General features: G+C 44.6%; 1 protein-coding gene across 23 annotated transcripts in view; it reads left to right on the forward strand.

The window, feature by feature from the left end:
* LOC102078007 (uncharacterized) overlaps positions 1-25,664 on the forward strand; it is a 130,204-nt gene that overhangs the window by 42,414 nt on the left and 62,126 nt on the right. For 11 of the 23 annotated variants that reach the window (XM_025899501.1, XM_025899519.1, XM_025899517.1 and 8 more), the window contains 18 exons: positions 2,889-3,203; positions 3,304-3,627; positions 3,748-4,059; positions 4,153-4,500; positions 4,625-4,936; positions 8,335-8,658; positions 8,778-9,089; positions 18,318-18,632; positions 18,733-19,056; positions 19,177-19,488; positions 19,585-19,932; positions 20,057-20,368; positions 21,484-21,798; positions 21,899-22,222; positions 22,343-22,654; positions 22,751-23,089; positions 23,214-23,525; positions 25,291-25,605. In XM_025899501.1, coding sequence (XP_025755286.1) covers positions 2,889-3,203; positions 3,304-3,627; positions 3,748-4,059; positions 4,153-4,500; positions 4,625-4,936; positions 8,335-8,658; positions 8,778-9,089; positions 18,318-18,632; positions 18,733-19,056; positions 19,177-19,488; positions 19,585-19,932; positions 20,057-20,368; positions 21,484-21,798; positions 21,899-22,222; positions 22,343-22,654; positions 22,751-23,089; positions 23,214-23,525; positions 25,291-25,605 — 5,775 coding nt within the window. The other 12 variants (XM_025899503.1, XM_025899558.1, XM_025899528.1 and 9 more) reach the window with 12 other exon arrangements.

A 25,664-nucleotide genomic window follows, 5' to 3' on the forward strand; every position in this document is an offset into this window, starting at 1 on the left:
TGCAACAACCACATTGTAGAATATTTGAGTGGTAAAATGTTTGCATCTTTCTCTTTAAACGCAGCTCAGATCCAGAGAGCTATACATTACTTTTTAAATAAATTAAAAGATTAGAGATTTGATTTTAAATACCTTAAAGGAACATTTTAATAGTTTCAAATGAACATTTATGAGCGGGACATGGAAGATATTTTCAGAGAGGGAAAGTCAGCCAGACATCTGTGTGTGTGTGTGTGTGTGTGTGTGTGTGTGTGTGTGTGTGTGTGTGTTCCTGTCTAGCTATCTTTGTGAAGACCGACATCTTCATTCTACTACACTTGTGAGAACCAACCGTCACTTGTGAGGACACACAAACCGGTCCTCGAAAATTTGAAGGCTTGTAAAGGCGTTCTTGATGCTCAAAGTATTAGTGTCAGGGTTACAATTAGGTTATGGTTAGGTTTAGGGTAAGGGCTAGGGTTAGATAAAGATAAAGATAAAGATGACCTTTATTAGTCCCACAGGTGGGAAATTTGTTTTGTTACAGCAAAAGTGCAAAGTTATGTAGCAGAAATTAGAAAACACTGGAATGCAATAAAATAAAATACTATATACAATAGAAAAGAATAGAATACAAATACTATATACAACTGAGTAAGAAAATACAAAAGCACAACTTTGTCAGAAAAAGAATTGCACATATAGCAGTCTTATTGCACGTGTGAGGGTTTGATCAGCTGCAAAAGTCTTTGTTGTGGAGTCTGACAGCAGTGGGGAGGAAAGACCTGCGAAATCTCTCCGTCCCACACCGTGGGTGCCGCAGTCTCCCACTGAAGGAGCTGCTCAGTGCTGTCAGAGTCTCTTGCATGGGGTGGGAGATGTTGTCCAACAGGGATGACAGCTTAGCCGCCATTCTCCTGTCACTCACCACCTCCACTGGGTCCAGAGGGCATCCTAGAACAGAGCTGGCCTTTCAGATCAGCCTGTTCAGTCTCTTCCTGTCCCCAGCAGAGATGCTGCCGCCCCAGCAGACCACTCCATAAAAGATGGCTGAGGCCACCACAGAGTCATAGAAGGTCTTCAGGAGTGGGCCCTCCACTCCAAACGACCTGAGTCTCCGCAGCAGGTACAACCTGCTCTGCCCTTTCCTGTAGAGGGCGTCTGAGTTATGAGTCCAGTCCAGTTTGTTGTTCAGATGAACACCAAGGTACCTGTAGCTGTCCACAGCCTCAATGTCCATACCTTGGATGTTCAGTGGTTGCAGTGGAGGATGCTTGTGCCTGCGGAAGTCTACCACCAGCTCCTTGGTTTTACTGGCATTGATCTGGAGGTAGTTCAGCTGGCACCAGTCCACAAAGTCTTGAGTCAGTCCTCTGTACTCCTTGTTGTCCCCATCAGTGATGAGGCCGACTATTGCAGAGTCATCAGAGAACTTCTGCAGGAAGCACTGGGTGGAGTTGTGGGAGAAGTCTGCAGTGTAGATGGTGAAGAGGAACGGAGCCAGAACCGTTCCTCTGTGGGGCCCCCGTACTGCAGACGACCCTGTCCGACACACAGCCCTGAGTCCTCACATACTGTGGTCGGTCGGTGAGGTAGTCCAAAATCCAGGTAGTGAGGTGATGGTTCACTCCAGAGTTCTCCAGCTTGTCCTTCAGAACCGAGGGAAGAATAGTGTTGAAGGCACTGGAGAAATCAAAGAACATGATTCTCACAGTGCTCCCAGCGGTCTCCAGGTGAGCAAGGGAATGATGTAGGAGGTGAATGACGGCATCACCCGCTCCAATGCCAGGTTGGTAGGCAAACTGAAGTGGGTCCAGTGATGAGCTCACCAGGCGCCGAAGCTGAGCCAGGACCAACCGCTCCAGGGTCTTCATAAGGTGGGATGTCAGAGCCACCGGCCTGTAGCTGTTGAGGTCCTTGGGGCATGAAGTCTTTGGCACTGGTACAACACAGGAGGTTTTCCAGAGCTGTGGGACTCTCCCCAGCCTCAGGCTCAGGTTGAAGAGGTGCTCCATCACCCCACACAGTTGGTCCGCGCAGGACCTGACGACCCTTGAGCTGATGCCATCTGGGCCCGCTGCCTTCTTGTCATTAATCCTCCTCAGTTCCCTCCTAACCTGGGTGGTTGAGAGAGACAGGCTGGAGCCTTGTGTTGAGTGTGTATTGGATGCTGTTGTTGGGGTGGGGAGGAGTGAGCAGGGTGAATAGAGGAGGTGTGAAGTGTCTGAGGTGTCAGAGGTGGAACAGCAGCAGTGGGGGTGGGTGAGTCTGCAGCCGATGTTGGAGACTGCCTCATGGATGAATCAAATCTGTTGAAGAAATGATTCAGTTCATTTGCCCACCTCCCATCCCTCCCATCCCACATCCCATCACATTAGGCATTCATTTTTAAGGGTTAGGGTTAGGTTAGGGTAAGGGGCTAGGGAAAGCATTATGTCAATGAAGGTCCTCACTAATAGTGCTGAACGGGCTTGTGTGTGTGTGTGTGTGTGTGTGTGTGTGTGTGTGTGTGTGTGTGCGTGTTTGAGTGTGTCTGTGCGTGAGTGTGTTTAAGGGAGACCATACCCCTGAAAGATTTGATGATGTCTGCAACTTGAAGTTTTCTTAGTTCTTTTCAGGTCTTGTAATTGAAACAATTCAAAGTCTCCTGCTTCAACTTTCTTAATGTGGATGTTCTGCAGTCCTCACAAACTCTGTCATAATACAAATTTGGGAGCTGAATGTTTTTCTAGGTCAGGAGTGAATCCATTGGACTTTTTATAGACTGTTTCATTAAGGTTCAAGCTGTGTTGACTGACAGTATTAGACCTTTCAGTTTACCATTCTGCTATACCTTGGAATCTATGGCTGAAAACTGAAAGTATTCTATGTTTGGTCCCCTTCATATCATCTCTCTGTTTTGTTTGCAGCTGTGTCCATCATTTTAACTGGATCTGGATCGACTCGATGTTCTGGAAGAGTTGAAGTTTATCACAATAACAGCTGGGGAACAGTCTGTGATGATGGCTGGGACTTAAATGATGCTGAGGTGGTTTGCAGACAGTTAAACTGTGGGTCGGCACTGGAAGTTCCTCAATCAGCTCACTTTGGTGCAGGAACTGGACAGATTTGGCTTGACAATGTGACCTGTTCAGGAAATGAAAGTTCTCTAACTGAGTGTCAACACAGTGGATTTGGATCAAACAGATGTGAACATGGTCAGGATGCTGCTGTCATCTGTTCAGGTGAGAAAACTGTTAGTTAGTCTGTTCATTTGTGTCTTCCATTAAGTCTTTTTTGATGTAAGGATTTATTATAATATTTTTCATGTTCTTTCCCTTTTAGATCTGGTTAGATTAGCTGGTTCTGGATCATCTCGATGCTCTGGCAGAGTTGAAGTTTATCATGATAATGTCTGGGGAACAGTTTCTGATAATAACTGGGTCTTAAACGATGCTGAGGTGGTTTGCAGAGAGATAAACTGTGGGTCTGCACTAGAAGCTACTCCATCATCTAAATTTGGTGCAGGAAGTGGACAGGTCTGGCTCAGTGGTGTGAGCTGTTCAGGAAATGAAAGTTCTCTAACTGAATGTCAACACACTGGATGGGGAAACTACTACAACTACTACTACAATTTACATTCTTCTGATGTTGGTGTCATCTGTTCAGGTGATAACACTTTTTGATATGAAAAAACTGCATGTTAATGTATTTTTGTGTGTTATGCATCTGTATTTTCTTTAAGATATGTATTGAAATATAGTTTGTGTTATGTCTTTTACATAAAAGGTGTGATCAGATTAACTGGATCTGGATCGACTCGATGTTCTGGCAGAGTTGAAGTTTATCACAGTAACAGCTGGGGAACAGTCTGTGATGATGGCTGGGACTTAAATGATGCCGAGGTGGTTTGCAGACAGATAAACTGTGGGACGGCACTGGAAGTTCCTAAATCATCTCACTTTGGTGCAGGAACTGGACAGATTTGGCTCGGTGATGTGAGCTGTTCAGGAAATGAAAGTTCTCTAACTGAGTGTCAGCACAGTGGATTTGGATCAAATGGATGTGAACATGATCAGGATGCCGCTGTCATCTGTTCAGGTGTGAAAACTACTGGATAAACATGATATTGCAAGATAGTCATTTTTGAAGTAATGCTGTATTTAAATGTTTTTAATGTTCTTTGCCTTTTAGATCTGATCAGGTTAGCCGGTTCTGGATCGAGCCGATGTTCTGGGAGAGTTGAAATCTTTCACAATAACGTCTGGGGAACAGTCTCTGATTATAAATGGGACTTAAATGATGCTGAGGTGGTTTGCAGACAGATAAACTGTGGGTCTGCACTACAAGCTCCTCGAACAGCTTACCTTGGTGCAGGAACTGGACAGATTTGGCTCAGTGATGTGAGCTGTTCAGGAAATGAAAGTTCTCTAACTGAATGTCAAAACTCTGGATGGGGAAACTCCTACTACTACTACTACTACTACTACTACTACTCCTACTACGATAGACATTATTATGATGCTGGTGTCATCTGTTCAGGTGACATCACTTTTTGGCATGGAACATACTGCATGTTAATGTATTTTTGTGTGATATGTATCTTTGTTTTCTTTAAGGGACATATATTAAAACATCGTTTGTGTCATGTGTTTTTCATTAAAAGGTCCAATCAGATTAACTGGATCTGGATCAAGTCAATGTTCTGGGAGAGTTGAAGTTTACCACAATAACAGCTGGGGAACAGTCTGTGATGATGGCTGGGACTTAAATGATGCTGGGGTGGTTTGCAGACAGTTAAACTGTGGGTCGGCACTGGAAGTTCCTCAGTCAGCTCACTTTGGTGCAGGAACTGGACAGATTTGGCTTGACAATGTGACCTGTTCAGGAAATGAAAGTTCTCTAACTGAGTGTCAGCACAGTGGATTTGGATCAAACAGATGTGAACATGGTCAGGATGCTGCTGTCATCTGTTCAGGTGAGATATTCTTTTGATCATCTGATGAATGTTAATCACTGTAAAAATAACTTTTTTTAGACTTCCATCTTCCACTTATTAGTGTGTTTTATAATAAAATTCAGTGTGAACAGTCAAAGTCATCTGTGCAACAACCACACTGTAGAATATTTGAGTGGTACAATGTTTGCATCTTTCTCCTTAAACACAGCTCAGATCCAGAGAGCTATACATTACTTTTTAAATAACTTATAAGATTAGAAATTTCATCTTAAATACCTTAAGGGAACATTTTAATAGTTTCAAATGAACATTTATGAGCGGGACATGGAAGATATTTTCAGAGAGGGAAAGTCAGCCAGACATCTGTGTGTGTGTGTGTGTGTGTGTGTGTGTGTGTGTGTGTGTGTGTGTGTGTGTGTGTTCCTGTCTAGCTATCTTTGTGAAGACCGACATCTTCATTCTACTACACTTGTGAGAACCAACAGTCACTTGTGAGGACACACAAACCGGTCCTCGAAAATTTGAAGGCTTGTAAAGGCGTTCTTGATGCTCAAAGTATTAGTGTCAGGGTTACAATTAGGTTATGGTTAGGTTTAGGGTAAGGGCTAGGGTTAGATAAAGATAAAGATGACCTTTATTAGTCCCACAGGTGGGAAATTTGTTTTGTTACAGCAAAAGTGCAAAGTTATGTAGCAGAAATTAGAAAACACTGGAATGCAATAAAATAAAATACTATATACAATAGAATAAAAATAGAATAATATAAACAATACAATAAAATAGAATACAAATACTATATACAACTGAGTAAGAAAATACAAAAGCACAACTTTGTCAGAAAAAGAATTGCACATATAACAGTCTTATTGCATGTTTGAGGGTTTGATCAGCTGCAAAAGTCTTTGTTGTGGAGTCTGACAGCAGTGGGGAGGAAAGACCTGCGAAATCTCTCCGTTCCACACCGTGGGTGCCGCAGTCTCCCACTGAAGGAGCTGCTCAGTGCTGTCAGAGTCTCTTGCATGGGATGGGAGATGTTGTCCAACAGGGATGACAGCTTAGCCGCCATTCTCCTGTCAATCACCACCTCCACTGGGTCCAGAGGGCATCCTAGAACAGAGCTGGCCCTTCGGATCAGCCTGTTCAGTCTCTTCCTGTCCCCAGCAGAGATGCTGTCGCCCCAGCAGACCACTCCATAAAAGATGGCTGAGGCCACCACAGAGTCATAGAAGGTCTTCAGGAGTGGGCCCTCCACTCCAAACGACCTGAGTCTCCGCAGCAGGTACAACCTGCTCTGCCCTTTCCTGTAGAGGGCGTCTGAGTTATGAGTCCAGTCCAGTTTGTTGTTCAGATGAACACCAAGGTACCTGTAGCTGTCCACAGCCTCAATGTCCATACCTTGGATGTTCAGTGGTTGCAGTGGAGGATGCTTGTGCCTGCGGAAGTCTACCACCAGCTCCTTGGTTTTACTGGCATTGACCTGGAGGTAGTTCAGCTGGCACCAGTCCACAAAGTCTTGAGTCAGTCCTCTGTACTCCTTGTTGTCCCCATCAGTGATGAGGCCGACTATTGCAGAGTCATCAGAGAACTTCTGCAGGAAGCACTGGGTGGAGTTGTGGGAGAAGTCTGCAGTGTAGATGGTGAAGAGGAACAGAGCCAGAACCGTTCCCTGTGGGGCCCCCGTACTGCAGACGACCCTGTCCGACACACAGCCCTGAGTCCTCACATACTGTGGTCGGTCGGTGAGGTAGTCCAAAATCCAGGTAGTGAGGTGATGGTCCACTCCAGAGTTCTCCAGCTTGTCCTTCAGAACCGAGGGAAGAATAGTGTTGAAGGCACTGGAGAAATCAAAGAACATGATTCTCACAGTGGTCCCAGCGGTCTCCAGGTGAGCAAGGGAATGATGTAGGAGGTGAATGACGGCATCATCCGCTCCAATACCAGGTTGGTAGGCAAACTGAAGTGGGTCCAGTGATGAGCTCACCAGGCGCCGAAGCTGAGCCAGGACCAACCGCTCCAGGGTCTTCATAAGGTGGGATGTCAGAGCCACCGGCCTGTAGCTGTTGAGGTCCTTGGGGCGTGAAGTCTTTGGCACTGGTACAACACAGGAGGTTTTCCAGAGCTGTGGGTCTCTCCCCAGCCTCAGGCTCAGGTTGAAGAGGTGCTCCATCACCCCACACAGTTGGTCCGCGCAGGACCTGACGACCCTTGAGCTGATGCCATCTGGGCCCGCTGCCTTCTTGTCATTAATCCTCCTCAGTTCCCTCCTAACCTGGGTGGTTGAGAGAGACAGGCTGGAACCTTGTGTTGAGTGTGTATTGGATGCTGCTGTTGGGGGTGGGGAGGAGTGAGCAGTGTGAATAGAGGAGGTGTGAAGTGTCTGAGGTGTCAGAGGTGGAACAGCAGCAGTGGGGGTGGGTGAGTCTGCAGCCGATGTTGGAGACTGCCTCATGGATGAATCAAATCTGTTGAAGAAATGATTCAGTTCATTTGCCCACCTCCCATCACATTAGGCATTCATTTTTAAGGGTTAGGGTTAGGTTAGGGTAAGGGGCTAGGGAAAGCATTATGTCAATGAAGGTCCTCACTAATATTGTTGAACGGGCTTGTGTGTGTGTGTGTGTGTGTGTGAGTTAGTGTGTTTAAGGGAGACCATACCGCTGAAAGATTTGATAAAGTCTGCAACTTGAAGTTTTCTTAGTTCTTTTCAGGTCTTGTAATTGAAACAATTCAAACAAAGTCTCCTGCTTCAACTTTCTTAATGTGGATGTTCTGCAGTCCTCACAAACTCTGTCATAATACAAATTTGGGAGCTGAATGTTTTTCTAGGTCAGGAGTGAATCCACTGGACTTTTTATAGACTGTCTTTTAGGGTTCAACCTGTTTTGACCATCAGTATTACACCTTTCAGTTTACCATTCTGCTATACCTTAGAATCTATGGCTGGAAACTGAAAGTATTCTATGTTTGGTCCCCTTCATATCAACTCTCTGTTTTGTTTGCAGCTGTGTCCATCATTTTAACTGGTTCTAGATCGACTCGATGTTCTGGAAGAGTTGAAGTTTATCACAATAACAGCTGGGGAACAGTCTGTGATGATGGCTGGGACTTAAATGATGCTGAGGTGGTTTGCAGACAGTTAAACTGTGGGTCGGCACTGGAAGTTCCTCAATCAGCTCACTTTGGTGCAGGAACTGGACAGATCTGGCTTGACAATGTGACCTGTTCAGGAAATGAAAGTTCTCTAACTGAGTGTCAACACAGTGGATTTGGATCAAACAGATGTGAACATGGTCAGGATGCTGCTGTCATCTGTTCAGGTGAGAAAACTGTTAGTTAGTCTGTTCAATGGTGTCTTCAATTAACTATTTTTGATGTAAGGATTTATTATAATATTTTTCATGTTCTTTCCCTTTTAGATCTGGTTAGATTAGCTGGTTCTGGATCATCTCGATGCTCTGGCAGAGTTGAAGTTTATCATGATAATGTCTGGGGAACAGTTTCTGATAATAACTGGGTCTTAAACGATGCTGAGGTGGTTTGCAAACAGATAAACTGTGGGTCTGCACTAGAAGCTACTCCATCATCTAAATTTGGTGCAGGAAGTGGACAGGTCTGGCTCAGTGGTGTGAGTTGTTCAGGAAATGAAAGTTCTCTAACTGAATGTCAACACACTGGATGGGGAAACTACTACAACTACTACTACAGTTTACATTCTTATGATGTTGGTGTCATTTGTTCAGGTGATAACACTGTTTGATGTGAAAAAACTGCATGTTAATGTATTTTTGAGTGTTATGCATCTGTATTTTCTTTAAGGGATGTATTGAAATTAGTTTGTGTTATGTCTTTTACATAAAAGGTGTGATCAGATTAACTGGATCTGGATCGACTCGATGTTCTGGCAGAGTTGAAGTTTATCACAGTAACAGCTGGGGAACAGTCTGTGATGATGGCTGGGACTTAAATGATGCTGAGGTGGTTTGCAGACAGATAAACTGTGGGTCGGCACTGGAAGTTCCTCCATCAGCTCACTTTGGTGCAGGAACTGGGCAGATTTGGCTCGGTGATGTGAGCTGTTCAGGAAATGAAAGTTCTCTAACTGAGTGTCAACACAGTGGATTTGGATCAAACACATGTGAACATGGTCAGGATGCTGCTGTCATCTGTTCAGGTGTGAAAACTACTGGATCAACATGATATTGCAAGATAGTCATTTTTGAGGTAATGCTGTATTTAAATGTTTTTCATGTTCTTTGCCTTTTAGATCTGATCAGGTTAGCTGGTTCTGGATCGAGCCGATGTTCTGGGAGAGTTGAAATCTTTCACAATAACGTCTGGGGAACAGTCTCTGATTATAAATGGGACTTAAATGATGCTGAGGTGGTTTGCAGACAGTTAAACTGTGGGTCAGCACTACAAGCTCCTCGAACAGCTTACCTTGGTGCAGGAACTGGACAGATTTGGCTCAGTGATGTGAGCTGTTCAGGAAATGAAAGTTCTCTAACTGAATGTCAAAACTCTGGATGGGGAAACTCCTACTACTACTACTACTACTACTACTACTACTCCTACTACGATAGACATTATTATGATGCTGGTGTCATCTGTTCAGGTGACATCACTTTTTGGCATGGAACATACTGCATGTTAATGTATTTTTGTGTGATATGTATCTTTGTTTTCTTTAAGGGACATATATTAAAACATCGTTTGTGTCATGTGTTTTTCATTAAAAGGTCCAATCAGATTAACTGGATCTGGATCAAGTCAATGTTCTGGGAGAGTTGAAGTTTACCACAATAACAGCTGGGGAACAGTCTGTGATGATGGCTGGGACTTAAATGATGCTGGGGTGGTTTGCAGACAGTTAAACTGTGGGTCAGCACTGGAAGTTCCTCAGTCAGCTCACTTTGGTGCAGGAACTGGACAGATTTGGCTTGACAATGTGAACTGTTCAGGAAATGAAAGTTCTCTAACTGAGTGTCAGCACAGTGGATTTGGATCAAATGGATGTGAACATGGTCAGGATGCTGCTGTCATCTGTTCAGGTGAGATATTCTTTTGATCATCTGATGAATGTTAATCACTGTAAAAATAACTTTTTTAGACGTCCATCTTCCACTTATTAGTGTGTTTTATAATGAAATTCAGTGTGAACAGTCAAAGTCATCTGTGCAACAACCACACTGTAGAATATTTGAGTGGTAAAATGTTTGCATCTTTCTCTTTAACCCTTGGATGCACAACCTACCAATACCTACACTCTTCCACGAGTGGGGTCAAAAATGACCCCAAATAGAAACAATGCATTTTGCTATAAACTCGGTTGTTATTCTTCAAAATCTTTAAAACGAAGAGTTGTAATATTTTCATATTTGAGGTATTCCTCATAAAACATGTTTGTGACATGAGGCCCTTTGCATTTTTATTTATTTTTAGATTAATTTTAAGAAATTGCAGTTTTTGTATCACTTGTATCACTTTTGTATGCTTGCTCGGCATATACTGCAGAAGCTGGGCCTGTTAGGTGAATTTGCACGGATGGATTTAGTGACAGAAACACACGGGCACAGGATAGTAGTGATGCAGATTTATATACGACGGTGGGAAAATATTTACAACGGAAAGGGCTATATACAATAACAAGTAAAATGTGCAAAATGAGCAGAGCTCAAGAGGTGAAACGGAGCCGAGGTATGCGGGTGGACAGATGACGCACCGGAGCTACCTGAGAACGAGGGACAAACAAAGATAGGAGCAACGTCGATAACCGAGAGGGAAACTAAAGTAGACGGGGAGAGTTGGAGAGCTTACTTGAAACACAGAAATACAGCTGTAGCAGTGGTCACAAACAGGTGCAAAGTAACTCCCTGTCACGGATCCAAGGAAGCCAATCACAAAGAAAACTAGGCAGGCGAGCAGGCAGGCGGGACAGGCTAGTACAAAGGAAAAAAGCAGGCAGGGGATAGATCTTAACACATGCAGCTCAATAGCGTGGAATCCATAGATTCAGCTTGCAACAAACGTTACCACTAGTGAAAGCGACAATACTCTGACACCAGACGTCCGTGACTCAGCTCCATAAATGCGCTCACTGACGACGTCCGATGCGCCGCAGGTGTGTCGGAATGCCATCAAGACCCCGCCCCGCCAACCTATGCCAAGAAGGGAAACAAAACCCAAGAACAACAATACATCTACCCACCACCTCCTAATAGTATCCCCCCCTCAAGGAACACCTCCCGGCGGTCCTCCAGGCTTGCCAGGATTCCTTCTGTAAAAATCCGCAATAAGACTCGGGTCCACAATAAAAGCCCCAGGAATCCAGGAGCGCTCCTCTGGGCCATACCCCTCCCAGTCCACCAGAAACTGGAAACCACGGCCACGACGGCGCACATCCAGCAGCCACCGGACCGAATAGACAGGGCCGCCGTCCACAACCCGGGCAGGCGGAGGAGGTTCCACGGGGGGGGCACAGCGGGCTGCGCCGGACCGGCTTGAGTTGAGACACATGAAACGTGGGATGAACCCTCATGGAGGCCGGCAGTCGCAGCCTCACAGAAACAGGGTTGATGATGCGTTGGATGGTGAAAGGTCCCAGGAAGCGAGGAGCAAGCTTCCTGGACACGCACTTCAGCGGAACATTTGCAGAGGACAGCCAAACCTGTTGGCCCATGGTGTATTGCGGCGCGGGCGTTCTTCTCCGATCAGCAGCACGGCAAGTCCGCGTCGCGGTCCGAAACAGCGCTGCCTTAGTGTGGCGCCAGATCCTCCGACTGCGACATAAATGGTCTTGCACCGCTGGAATCGCAATCTCCGCCTCCTGAGAAGGAAACAGTGGCGGCTGATATCCCAGACATATCTCAAACGGAGAAAAACCAGTAGCTGCCGAGGTGAGGGAGTTATAAGCATATTCAATCCAGGCAAGATGACTACTCCAGGAAGCGGGGTCAGAGGAGGCCACACAGCGCAAGGCGGACTCCAGCTGCCGATTAGCCCTTTCAGTCTGTCCATTAGACTGCGGGTGATAGCCCGAGGAAAGGCTCACCCCCACCCCCAAAGCAGCACAAAAAGCCTTCCACACCCGAGAAACAAACTGAGGCCCCCTGTCAGACACAATGTCCAAAGGAATCCCATGTAACCGAAAAACGTGATCAACGAGCAAGCGAGCAGTTTGGAGTGCAGAAGGGAGCTTAGATAGAGGGACAAAATGCGCGGCCTTGGAGAACCTGTCAACAATGGTTAGAATAACCGAGTGATTAGCGGAACGCGGTAACCCGGTAACAAAGTCAACTGCAATATGCGACCAGGGCCGACCCGGGACAGGCAGGGGGTGTAGCAGCCCGGGAGGGGCCAGGTGACGGCTCTTATTGCGCGCACAAACGTCGCAGGCTAACACATATTCGCGGGCATCACTCTCCAAAGCGGGCCACCAAAAAGAGCGCCTCAACAGGGAAACCGTACGACGCACGCCGGGATGACAGGCGAAGCGAGAAGCGTGTACCCAGTGCAAAACGCGTGCGCGCACAGCCGACGGGACAAACAGCTTGCCAGGAGGGCCCGAACCGGGGTCTAGGTCCTGCCGCTGTGCTCGGCGCACCAGGCCCTCGATCTCCCACGTCACGGCCCCCACCATGCAGGACGAGGGGATGATAGTGGCCACTTCCGTAGATTCAGAGGCGGGGGAAAATTGACGGGACAAAGCGTCAGGTTTAACATTGTGGGAACCCGGTCGGAAAGAGATAGTAAAATGGAACTGGCTAAAAAATAGCTGCCACCTGGCCTGCCTGGAGTTGAGCCGCTTCGCACCCCGAATGTAAGAGAGATTCTTATGGTCCGTCCAAATCACAAACGGCTGTTCCGCCCCCTCTAACCAATGACGCCACTCTTCCAAAGCCAGCTTAACCGCCAGCAGCTCACGATTACCCACATCATAGTTTCGCTCAGCCGGAGAAAACCGCCGCGAAAAAAAACGCGCACGGATGGAGACGGCCATCATCGGGCGAGCACTGCGACAACACGGCTCCCGCACCCACATCAGAAGCATCCACCTCCACAACAAACTGCCTGGAACCATCGAGGTGGACAAGAATGGGCGCGGAGCAAAACAACTCCTTCAACCGGGCAAACGCCTGCTCGGCCTCAGGCGACCAACTGAAAACTCGAGCCGGTGACGTCAGCCGGGTAAGCAGAAGAGTGATCTGACTGTAGTTCTTAATAAACCGGCGATAAAAATTAGCAAACCCCAGAAACCTCTGCAAGTGTTAGCGCGTGGAAGGAATCGGCCACTCAACGATTGCTCTGATTTTACCAGGATCGGGCCTAACTTGCCCCTTAGCAAGGACATAGCCCAGAAATGACACAGAACTAGCATGAAACTCACACTTTTCCGCTTTCACAAAAAGTTTGTTTTCCAGAAGCCGCTGCAAAACGCTGCGCACCTGCTGAACATGGTCCTCAAAAGACCACGAAAAAACAAGAATGTCATCTAAGTAAACGAACACACACCGATTCAAAAAGTCCCGTAGCATATCATTAATCAATGCCTGAAACACCGCCAGTGCATTCGTCAGACCGAAAGGCAAGGTTCAAAAGCAGAAGAGATCAGAGGAAGAGGGTATTTGTTCTTCACAGTTATGTCATTAAGACCCCGGAAATCAATACAGGGTCGGAGAGATCCATCTTTCTTGTCCACAAAGAAAAAACCCGCAGCCAACGGTGAAGATGACGGACGGATTAAGCCCGCCTCCAACGACTCCGTAATATACCTTTCCATGGCCGCCTTCTCCGCACCAGAGAGGTTATACAGCCGGCTGGTGGGCAATGGAGCTCCAGGCAACAGTTCAATGCTACAATCATAAGGACGATGGGGGGGAAGCGAAAGCGCACAGCGTTTACTGAAAACCGCCCCCAGATCATGATACTGTTCAGGTACGGACGAAAGATCCAACTCCTCCGGTGCCAGCTTTGACGAGCAGAAAGGCGAGGGCGGAAGAGCAGACTGTAAACAGTGAGACAAGCAGTGGCTACTCCAACTCTCAATACGACCAGTGGACCAATTAACATGAGGATTATGACGCTCAAACCATGGGTAACCTAAAACAATGGGAGACTCAGGGGAGGAAAAAACCAAAAACCGAAGAAACTCGCGATGATTACCAGAAAGAACCAATGAAACAGGTTCAGTCTCGTGAGTGACAGAGGGCAGTAACTGTCCGTTGAGAGCCATAACAGAGACGGGTACCTGCAGGGGCCGCGTCTTAATACCGAGACGCCGCGTGAGGCCGCTGTCAATAAGGTTCTGTTCAGCGCCAGAATCCAAAAGAGCATTAGTGGAAAAAGTACCAGACGCGTTGTTCACGACAGCAGGAAGCTGCATGCGGGGAACTCGGGAAAGAGAGGAAGTGCCACCCACCAGTACCCCCACTGTTACTGGTGGGCACCACCTTTTGACCGCAACGGGCAGGTGGACACGAAATGGCCCGACTGGCCACAATACAAACACAATCGCCCCTCAAACCTCCTGTCTGTGGCTATTCTTCGTGCCTCCATGTTTGTGCATGTCAGCACCTCTTCTATTATATTATCAGACATGAACATCTTCCATGCATCTATTGGGGAGACAATACTAAACCCAGGTGCAAGCCCTGGCTGACTAATTCAGAATATTGTGGCTAGAGCAGTAAGAGGGGCTCATTCTGTTAGACTCAATATCCATTTCCTCTTCAGAGGACTCAACAGAGGACTCCTCTGTAGCTGACTGGCCTTGTTCAGTGTGGGGGACAATAGTCTGGGTCCTCTATATCTTAGATGTCAGATTCTGAGTCAATGCCTCCGATGGGCTCTTCATCCCATCCGTCCTGGATCATTTGTAGGGCAAGGTCCACAGGGGATCCTAGCTGGCCTCATAGCAGCCATGTTACTTTAGATATTTAAAAAAAAAAAAAAAAAATCAGAAAAGGACAATGTTTGAAATGCACAGGAAACTATAAACAGGGCTGCACATAAATGGTCCGCAGGTGCGCATTTGCTGTCAAAATAAAAGACACGTACCAGATAAGAAGTTGGAACGCTCATTTGCGTACATTAGATGTTGTGGAGGAGGACAGACATTTGTTCAGAACTCTTAAAGATGTCGAAGAAGCAAACTCCGTAAGCAATTACTTTGGTGTTCCTCCACCGCAAAAAAAGCGCATATTCTCGGAATTTCTTGGAATACTTTTATTTTGACACCGAATGCGCACCTGCAGACCACTTATGTGCAGCCCTGACTATAAATCATGTATGTTACAGTGTAAAAATTAATTCTTGATCCATCAGAAGTGTAAGTGGGACAGTCAGAATTGCTAAGAATGAAAGTTTCATAGAAGATTCCATAGGAACTGCTTGGGGTCATTTTTGACCCCACTTGTGGAAGAGTGGGGTAGTGATACAAAAACTGCATTTTTTTTTAAATTAATGAAAAAATAAATAAAAATGCAAATGGCCTCATGTTACAAACATATTTTATGAGGAATACCGGAATATGAATATATTTTTGACCCCACGTGTGCATCTAAGGGTTAAACGCAGCTCAGATCCAGAGAGCTATACATTACTTTTTAAATAACTTATAAGATTAGAGATTTCATTTTAAATACCTTAAAGGAACATTTTAATAGTTTCAAATGAACATTTATGAGCGGGACATGGAAGATATTTTCAGAGAGGGAAAGTCAGCCAGACATCTGTGTGTGTGTGTGTGTGTGTTCCTGTCTAGCTATCTTTGTGAAGACCGACATTTTCATTCTACTACACTTGTGAGAACCAACAGTCACTTGTGAGGACACACAAACCGGTCCTCAAAAATTTGAAGGCTTGTAAAGGCGTTCTTGATGCTCAAAGTATTAGTGTCAGGGTTACAATTAGGTTATGGTTAGGTTTAGGGTAAGGGCTAGGGTTAGATAAAGATAAAGATAAAGATGACCTTTATTAGTCCCACAGGTGGGAAATTTGTTTTGTTACAGCAAAAGTGCAAAGTTATGTAGCAGAAATTAGAAAACACTGGAATGCAATAAAATAAAATACTATATACAATAGAAAAGAATAGAATACAAATACTATATACAACTGAGTAAGAAAATACAAAAGCACAACTTTGTCAGAAAAAGAATTGCACATATAGCAGTCTTATTGCACGTGTGAGGGTTTGATCAGCTGCAAAAGTCTTTGTTGTGGAGTCTGACAGCAGTGGGGAGGAAAGACCTGCGAAATCTCTCCGTCCCACACCGTGGGTGCCGCAGTCTCCCACTGAAGGAGCTGCTCAGTGCTGTCAGATTCTCTTGCATGGGGTGGGAGATGTTGTCCAACAGGGATGACAGCTTAGCCGCCATTCTGTCACTCACCACCTCCACTGGGTCCAGAGGGCATCCTAGAACAGAGCTGGCCTTTCAGATCAGCCTGTTCAGTCTCTTCCTGTCCCCAGCAGAGATGCTGCCGCCCCAGCAGACCACTCCATAAAAGATGGCTGAGGCCACCACAGAGTCATAGAAGGTCTTCAGGAGTGGGCCCTCCACTCCAAACGACCTGAGTCTCCGCAGCAGGTACAACCTGCTCTGCCCTTTCCTGTAGAGGGCGTCTGAGTTATGAGTCCAGTCCAGTTTGTTGTTCAGATGAACACCAAGGTACCTGTAGCTGTCCACAGCCTCAATGTCCATACCTTGGATGTTCAGTGGTTGCAGTGGAGGATGCTTGTGCCTGCGGAAGTCTACCACCAGCTCCTTGGTTTTACTGGCATTGATCTGGAGGTAGTTCAGCTGGCACCAGTCCACAAAGTCTTGAGTCAGTCCTCTGTACTCCTTGTTGTCCCCATCAGTGATGAGGCCGACTATTGCAGAGTCATCAGAGAACTTCTGCAGGAAGCACTGGGTGGAGTTGTGGGAGAAGTCTGCAGTGTAGATGGTGAAGAGGAACGGAGCCAGAACCGTTCCCTGTGGGGCCCCCGTACTGCAGACGACCCTGTCCGACACACAGCCCTGAGTCCTCACATACTGTGGTCGGTCGGTGAGGTAGTCCAAAATCCAGGTAGTGAGGTGATGGTTCACTCCAGAGTTCTCCAGCTTGTCCTTCAGAACCGAGGGAAGAATAGTGTTAAAGGCACTGGAGAAATCAAAGAACGTGATTCTCACAGTGGTCCCAGCGGTCTCCAGGTGAGCAAGGGAATGATGTAGGAGGTGAATGACGGCATCATCCGCTCCAATACCAGGTTGGTAGGCAAACTGAAGTGGGTCCAGTGATGAGCTCACCAGGCGCCGAAGCTGAGCCAGGACCAACCGCTCCAGGGTCTTCATAAGGTGGGATGTCAGAGCCACCGGCCTGTAGCTGTTGAGGTCCTTGGGGCATGAAGTCTTTGGCACTGGTACAACACAGGAGGTTTTCCAGAGCTGTGGGACTCTCCCCAGCCTCAGGCTCAGGTTGAAGAGGTGCTCCATCACCCCACACAGTTGGTCCGCGCAGGACCTGACGACCCTTGAGCTGATGCCATCTGGGCCCGCTGCCTTCTTGTCATTAATCCTCCTCAGTTCCCTCCTAACCTGGGTGGTTGAGAGAGACAGGCTGGAGCCTTGTGTTGAGTGTGTATTGGATGCTGTTGTTGGGGGTGGGGAGGAGTGAGCAGGGTGAATAGAGGAGGTGTGAAGTGTCTGAGGTGTCAGAGGTGGAACAGCAGCAGTGGGGGTGGGTGAGTCTGCAGCCGATGTTGGAGACTGCCTCATGGATGAATCAAATCTGTTGAAGAAATGATTCAGTTCATTTGCCCACCTCCCATCCCTCCCATCCCACATCCCATCCCTCCCATCCCACATCCCATCACATTAGGCATTCATTTTTAAGGGTTAGGGTTAGGTTAGGGTAAGGGGCTAGGGAAAGCATTATGTCAATGAAGGTCCTCACTAATAGTGCTGAACGGGCTTGTCTGTGTGTGTGTGTGTGTGTGTGTGTGTGTGTGTGTGTGTGTGTGTGTGTGTGTGTGCGTGTTTGAGTGTGTCTGTGCGTGAGTGTGTTTAAGGGAGACCATACCCCTGAAAGATTTGATGATGTCTGCAACTTGAAGTTTTCTTAGTTCTTTTCAGGTCTTGTAATTGAAACAATTCAAAGTCTCCTGCTTCAACTTTCTTAATGTTGATGTTCTGCAGTCCTCACAAACTCTGTCATAATACAAATTTTGGAGCTGAATGTTTTTCTAGGTCAGGAGTGAATCCATTGGACTTTTTATAGACTGTCTTTTAGGGTTCAAGCTGTTTTGACCGTCAGTATTATACCTTTCAGTTTACCATTCTGCTATACCTTGGAATATATGGCTGGAAACTGAAGTTATTCTATGTTTGGTCCCCTTCATATCATCTCTGTGTTTTGTTTTCAGCTGTGTCCATCATTTTAACTGGATCTGGATCGACTCGATGTTCTGGAAGAGTTGAAGTTTATCACAATAACAGCTGGGGAACAGTCTGTGATGATGGCTGGGACTTAAATGATGCTGAGGTGGTTTGCAGACAGTTAAACTGTGGGTCGGCACTGGAAGTTCCTCAATCAGCTCACTTTGGTGCAGGAACTGGACAGATCTGGCTTGACAATGTGACCTGTTCAGGAAATGAAAGTTCTCTAACTGAGTGTCAACACAGTGGATTTGGATCAAACAGATGTGAACATGGTCAGGATGCTGCTGTCATCTGTTCAGGTGAGAAAACTGTTAGTTAGTCTGTTCATTTGTGTCTTCCATTAAGTCTTTTATGATGTAAGGATTTATAATAATATTTTTCATGTTCTTTCCCTTTTAGATCTGATTAGATTAGCTGGTTCTGGATCATCTCGATGCTCTGGCAGAGTTGAAGTTTATCATGATAATGTCTGGGGAACAGTTTCTGATAATAACTGGGTCTTAAACGATGCTGAGGTGGTTTGCAGAGAGATAAACTGTGGGTCTGCACTAGAAGCTACTCCATCATCTAAATTTGGTGCAGGAACTGGGCAGGTCTGGCTCAGTGATGTGAGCTGTTCAGGAAATGAAAGTTCTCTAACTGAATGTCAACACACTGGATGGGGAAACTACTACAACTACTACTACAGTTTACATTCTTATGATGTTGGTGTCATGTGTTCAGGTGATAACACTTTTTGATATGAAAAAACTGCATGTTAATGTATTTTTGAGTTTTATGCATCTGTATTTTCTTTAAGATATGTATTGAAATATAGTTTGTGTTATGTCTTTTACAAAAAAGGTGTGATCAGATTAACTGGATCTGGATTGACTCGATGTTCTGGCAGAGTTGAAGTTTATCACAGTAACAGCTGGGGAACAGTCTGTGATGATGGCTGGGACTTAAATGATGCTGAGGTGGTTTGCAGACAGATAAACTGTGGGTCGGCACTGGAAGTTCCTCAATCAGCTCACTTTGGTGCAGGAACTGGACAGATTTGGCTCGGTGATGTGAGCTGTTCAGGAAATGAAAGTTCTCTAACTGAGTGTCAACACAGTGGATTTGGATCAAATACATGTGAACATGGTCAGGATGCTGCTGTCATCTGTTCAGGTGTGAAAACTACTGGATAAACATGATATTGCAAGATAGTCATTTTTGAGGAGGTAAGACTGTATTTAAATGTTTTTCATGTTCTTTGTCTTTTAGATCTGATCAGGTTAGCTGGTTCTGGATCGAGCCGATGTTCTGGCAGAGTTGAAATCTTTCACAATAACGTCTGGGGAACAGTCTCTGATTATAAATGGGACTTAAATGATGCTGAGGTGGTATGCAGACAGTTAAACTGTGGTTCTGCACTACAAGCTCCTCGAACAGCTTACTTTGGTGCAGGAACTGGACAGATTTGGCTCAGTGGTGTGAGCTGTTCAGGAAATGAAAGTTCTCTAAGTGAATGTCAACACACTGGATGGGGAAACTACTACAACTCCTACTACTACAACTACTACTACTACTACTACGATAGACATTATTATGATGCTGGTGTCATCTGTTCAGGTGACATCACTTTTTGGCATGGAACATACTGCATGTTAATGTATTTTTGTGTGATATGTATCTTTGTTTTCTTTAAGGGACATATATTAAAGCATTGTTTGTGTCACGTGTTTTTCATTAAAAGGTCCAATCAGATTAACTGGATCTGGATCAAGTCAATGTTCTGGGAGAGTTGAAGTTTTTCACAATAACAGGTGGGGAACAGTCTGTGATGATGGCTGGGACTTAAATGATGCTGGGGTGGTTTGCAGACAGTTAAACTGTGGGTCGGCACTGGAAGTTCCTCAGTCAGCTCACTTTGGTGCAGGAACTGGACAGATTTGGCTGGATAATGTGACCTGTTCAGGAAATGAAAGTTCTCTAACTGAGTGTCAACACAGTGGATTTGGATCAAATGGATGTGAACATGGTCAGGATGCTGCTGTCATCTGTTCAGGTGAGATATTCTTTTGATCATCTGATGAATGTTAATCACTGTAAAAATAACTTTTTTTTAGACTTCCATCTTCCACTTATTAGTGTTTTTTTATAATGAAATTCAGTGTGAACAGTCAAAGTCATCTGTGCAACAACCACAGTGTAGAATATTTGAGTGGTAAAATGTTTGCATCTTTCTCCTTAAACACAGCTCAGATCCAGAGAGCTATACATTACTTTTTAAATAACTTAAAAGATTAGAGATTTCATTTTAAATACCTTAAAGGAACATTTTAATAGTTTCAAATGAACATTTATGAGCGGGACATGGAAGATATTTTCAGAGAGGGAAAGTCAGCCAGACATCTGTGTGTGTGTGTGTGTGTGTGTGTGTGTGTGTGTGTGTGTGTGTGTGTGTGTCTTCCTGTTTAGCTATCTTTGTGAGGATCGACATCTTCATTCTACTACACTTGTGAGAACCAACAGTCACTTGTGAGGACACACAAACCGGTCCTCAAAAATTTGAAGGCTTGTAAAGGCGTTCTTGATGCTCAGAATGTGGTTTTAGTGTCAGGGTTACAATTAGGTTATGGTTAGGTTTAGGGTAAAGGGCTAGGGAAAGCATTATGTCAATGAAGGACCTCGCTAAGATTGCTGAATGGGCTTGTGTGTGTGTATGTGTGTGTGTGTGTGTGTGTATGTGTGTGTGTGTGTGTGTGTGTGTGAGTGTGTGAGTGAGTGTGTCTGTGCGTGAGTGTGATTGTGTGTGTTTAAGGGAGACCATACCCCTGAAAGATTTGATAAAGACTGCAACTTGAAGTTTTCTTAGTTCTTTTCAGGTCTTGTAATTGAAACAATTCAAACAATGTCTCCTGCTTCAACTTTCTTAATGTGGATGTTCTGCAGTCCTCACAAACTCTGTCATAATACAAATTTGGGAGCTGAATGTTTTTCTAGGTCAGGAGTGAATCCATTGGACTTTTTATAGACTGTTTCATTAGGGTTCAAGCTGTGTTAACTGGCAGTATTACACCTTTCAGTTTACCATTCTGCTATTCCTTGGAATATATGACTGGAAACTGAAAGTATTCTATGTTTGGTCCCCTTCATATCATCTCTCTGTTTTGTTTTCAGCTGTGTCCATCATTTTAACTGGATCTGGATCGACTCGATGTTCTGGCAGAGTTGAAGTTTATCACAATAACAGCTGGGGAACAGTTTGTGATGATGGCTGGGACTTAAATGATGCTGAGGTGGTTTGCAGACAGTTAAACTGTGGGTCGGCACTGGAAGTTCCTCAATCAGCTCACTTTGGTGCAGGAACTGGACAGATCTGGCTTGACAATGTGACCTGTTCAGGAAATGAAAGTTCTCTAACTGAGTGTCAACACAGTGGATTTGGATCAAACACATGTGAACATGGTCAGGATGCTGCTGTCATCTGTTCAGGTGAGAAAACTGTTAGTTAGTCTGTTCATTTGTGTCTTCCATTAAGTCTTTTATGATGTAGGGATTTATAATAATATTTTTCATGTTCTTTCCCTTTTAGATCTGGTTAGATTAGCTGGTTCTGGATCATCTCGATGCTCTGGCAGAGTTGAAGTTTATCATGATAATGTCTGGGGAACAGTTTCTGATAATAACTGGGTCTTAAACGATGCTGAGGTGGTTTGCAGAGAGATAAACTGTGGGTCTGCACTAGAAGCTACTCCATCATCTAAATTTGGTGCAGGAAGTGGACAGGTCTGGCTCAGTGATGTGAGCTGTTCAGGAAATGAAAGTTCTCTAACTGAATGTCAACACACTGCATGGGGAACCTACTACAACTACTACTACAGTTTACATTCTTATGATGTTGGTGTCATGTGTTCAGGTGATAACTCTTTTTGATATGAAAAAACTGCATGTTAATGTATTTTTGAGTTTCATGCATTTGTATTTTCGTTAAGATATGTATTGAAATATAGTTTGTGTTATGTCTTTTACAAAAAAGGTGTGATCAGATTAACTGGATCTGGATCGACTCGATGTTCTGGCAGAGTTGAAGTTTATCACAGTAACAGCTGGGGAACAGTCTGTGATGATGGCTGGGACTTAAATGATGCTGAGGTGGTTTGCAGACAGATAAACTGTGGGTCGGCACTGGAAGTTCCTCAATCAGCTCACTTTGGTGCAGGAACTGGACAGATTTGGCTTGACAATGTGACCTGTTCAGGAAGTGAAAGTTCCCTAACTGAGTGTCAACACAGTGGATTTGGATCAAACAGATGTGAACATGGTCAGGATGCTGCTGTCATCTGTTCAGGTGTGAAAACTACTGGATCAACATGATATTGCAAGATAGTCATTTTTGAGGAGGTAAGGCTGTATTTAAATGTTTTTCATGTTCTTTGTCTTTTAGATCTGATCAGGTTAGCCGGTTCTGGATCGAGCCGATGTTCTGGCAGAGTTGAAATCTTTCACAATAACGTCTGGGGAACAGTCTCTGATTATAAATGGGACTTAAATGATGCTGAGGTGGTTTGCCGACAGTTAAACTGTGGGTCGGCACTACAAGCTCCTCGAACAGCTTACTTTGGTGCAGGAACTGGACAGATTTGGCTCAGTGGTGTGAGCTGTTCAGGAAATGAAAGTTCTCTAACTGAATGTCAAAACTCTGGATGGGGAAACTCCTACTACTACTACTACTTCTACTCCTACTACGATAGACATTATTATGATGCTGGTGTCATCTGTTCAGGTGACATCACTTTTTGGCATGGAACATACTGCATGTTAATGTATTTTTGTGTGATATGTATCTTTGTTTTCTTTAAGGGACATATATTAAAACATCGTTTGTGTCATGTGTTTTTCATTAAAAGGTCCAATCAGATTAACTGGATCTGGATCAAGTCAATGTTCTGGGAGAGTTGAAGTTTTTCACAATAACAGGTGGGGAACAGTCTGTGATGATGGCTGGGACTTAAATGATGCTGGGGTGGTTTGCAGACAGTTAAACTGTGGGTCGGCACTGGAAGTTCCTCAGTCAGCTCACTTTGGTGCAGGAACTGGACAGATTTGGCTTGACAATGTGACCTGTTCAGGAAATGAAAGTTCTCTAACTGAGTGTCAGCACAGTGGATTTGGATCAAACGGATGTGAACATGGTCAGGATGCTGCTGTCATCTGTTCAGGTGAGATATTCTTTTGATCATCTGATGAATGTTAATCACTGTAAAAATAACTTTTTTTAGACTTCCATCTTCCACTTATTAGTGTGTTTTATAGTGAAATTCAGTGTGAACAGTCAAAGTCATCTGTGCAACAACCACAGTGTAGAATATTTGAGTGGTAAAATGTTTGCATCTTTCTCTTTAAACGCAGCTCAGATCCAGAGAGCTATACATTACTTTTTAAATAACTTAAAAGATTAGAGATTTCATTTTAAATACCTGAAAGGAACATTTTGATAGCTTCAAATGAACATTTATGAGTGGGACATGGAAGATAATTTCAGAAAGGGGAGATCACCCACACATCTGTGTGTTCATGTGAGTGTGTGTGTGTGTGTGTGTGTGTGTGTGTGTGTGTGTGTGTGAGTGTGTGTCTTTAAGGGAGACAATACCCCTGAAATATTTGATAAAGACTGCAACTTGAAGTTTTCTTAGTTCTTTTCAGGTCTTGTAATTGAAACAATTCAAACAAAGTCTCCTGCTTCAACTTTCTTAATGTTGATGTTCTGCAGTCCTCACAAACTCTGTCATAATACAAATTTGGGAGCTGAATGTTTTTCTAGTTCAGGAGTGAATCCATTGGACTTTTTATAGACTGTTTTATTAGCGTTCAACCTGTTTTGACTGACAGTTGTTAAGGTTCAAAATATTGATGAGGAATCCGAAATAACCACAGATCCAGGCTGGTGCAATTAGACGGCATTTTAATGAACACATGTGTGAGTCCGAACGCTGTGCAGATTTCAGCGTCGAACTAAACTTACAATAATTAGACAAAGGTTTTATAGGGTTGGCAGTCTTCCTGTTACCAGGCAGACTTAAACAAAGCATACGTCACTCCAAAACCACAATGACTTTTAACATAGTTTAAAACAGAACATCTTCTTCGGGTCGAAGCCAGGTGCTTCCTCTCAGCCCGCCTTCGCTGTCGCTTATCTCTGGGACATCTGGTGTACTTCCTGGAACAGACTACCACATACGCACCCAAACTTTGCAGTTATAAACTCTTACCTAAATGAGTCTACTTATATGTGTGTGTGCGTGCACGTGCGGGGGCGCGTGCGTGCTGTGTACTGCGTACGTGTCATGACCTCTCTTACTATATGTGTCTGTATGTGTGTCTCGCCCTTAAATGCTCTCTCATCTCACCCGTTGCACTTCTGACCTTTCACCAGAACAGAGGCTCATCCTTACATATAATAACCTAACTGGAACTATATATGTAATCTACTGAATAAATGTTTTAATCAAAAGCCTCTACTAAAAGCTTAATACAGTTTCATAACCTACTCACAGTAGTTGCACTCAGCGTCTGCTTTCAGTTTCACTTCTGCAAAAGCATGTAACTTCCTGTCAGCCTGCACTCAGTCTCTCACCCACTGGTCTGAACTTCAGTGTAAGAATATAAAAACATTCAAAAGCCGTTAAAATCATAGATCCAACTCAACAGTTTAAAGTGGTTCTTCTTGGACCTGTAATAAAGACTGATATAATACCCATATATTTGAACACCAGAATGCATCTGAATGCAACATCACTATTAATACTGAAATGGTAATGATGATTATCCTAATAGCAGCAAATAATAGCAGTAAAATATTTCTCCTCTGGACACAGTATTACACCTTTCAGTTTACCATTCTGCTATACCTTGGAATCTGTGGCTGGAAACTGAAAGTATTCTGTGTTTGGTCCCCTTCATATCGTCTCTGTGTTTTGTTTTCAGCTGTGTCCATCATTTTAACTGGATCTGGATCGACTCGATGTTCTGGAAGAGTTGAAGTTTATCACAGTAACAGCTGGGGAACAGTCTGTGATGATGGCTGGGGCTTAAATGATGCTGAGGTGGTTTGCAGACAGTTAAACTGTGGGTCGGCACTGGAAGTTCCTCAATCAGCTCACTTTGGTGCAGGAACTGGACAGATCTGGCTTGATCATGTGACCTGTTCAGGAAGTGAAAGTTCTCTAACTGAGTGTCAACACAGTGGATTTGGATCAAACACATGTGAACATGGTCAGGATGCTGCTGTCATCTGTTCAGGTGTGAAAACTGCTGGATAGAGGTAATATTACAAGGTAGTTTTTTTTATGTAAGGGTGT

Source organism: Oreochromis niloticus, linkage group LG3, assembly GCF_001858045.2.
Source record: "Oreochromis niloticus isolate F11D_XX linkage group LG3, O_niloticus_UMD_NMBU, whole genome shotgun sequence".
In the NCBI taxonomy this organism is placed as follows: domain Eukaryota; kingdom Metazoa; phylum Chordata; class Actinopteri; order Cichliformes; family Cichlidae; genus Oreochromis; species Oreochromis niloticus.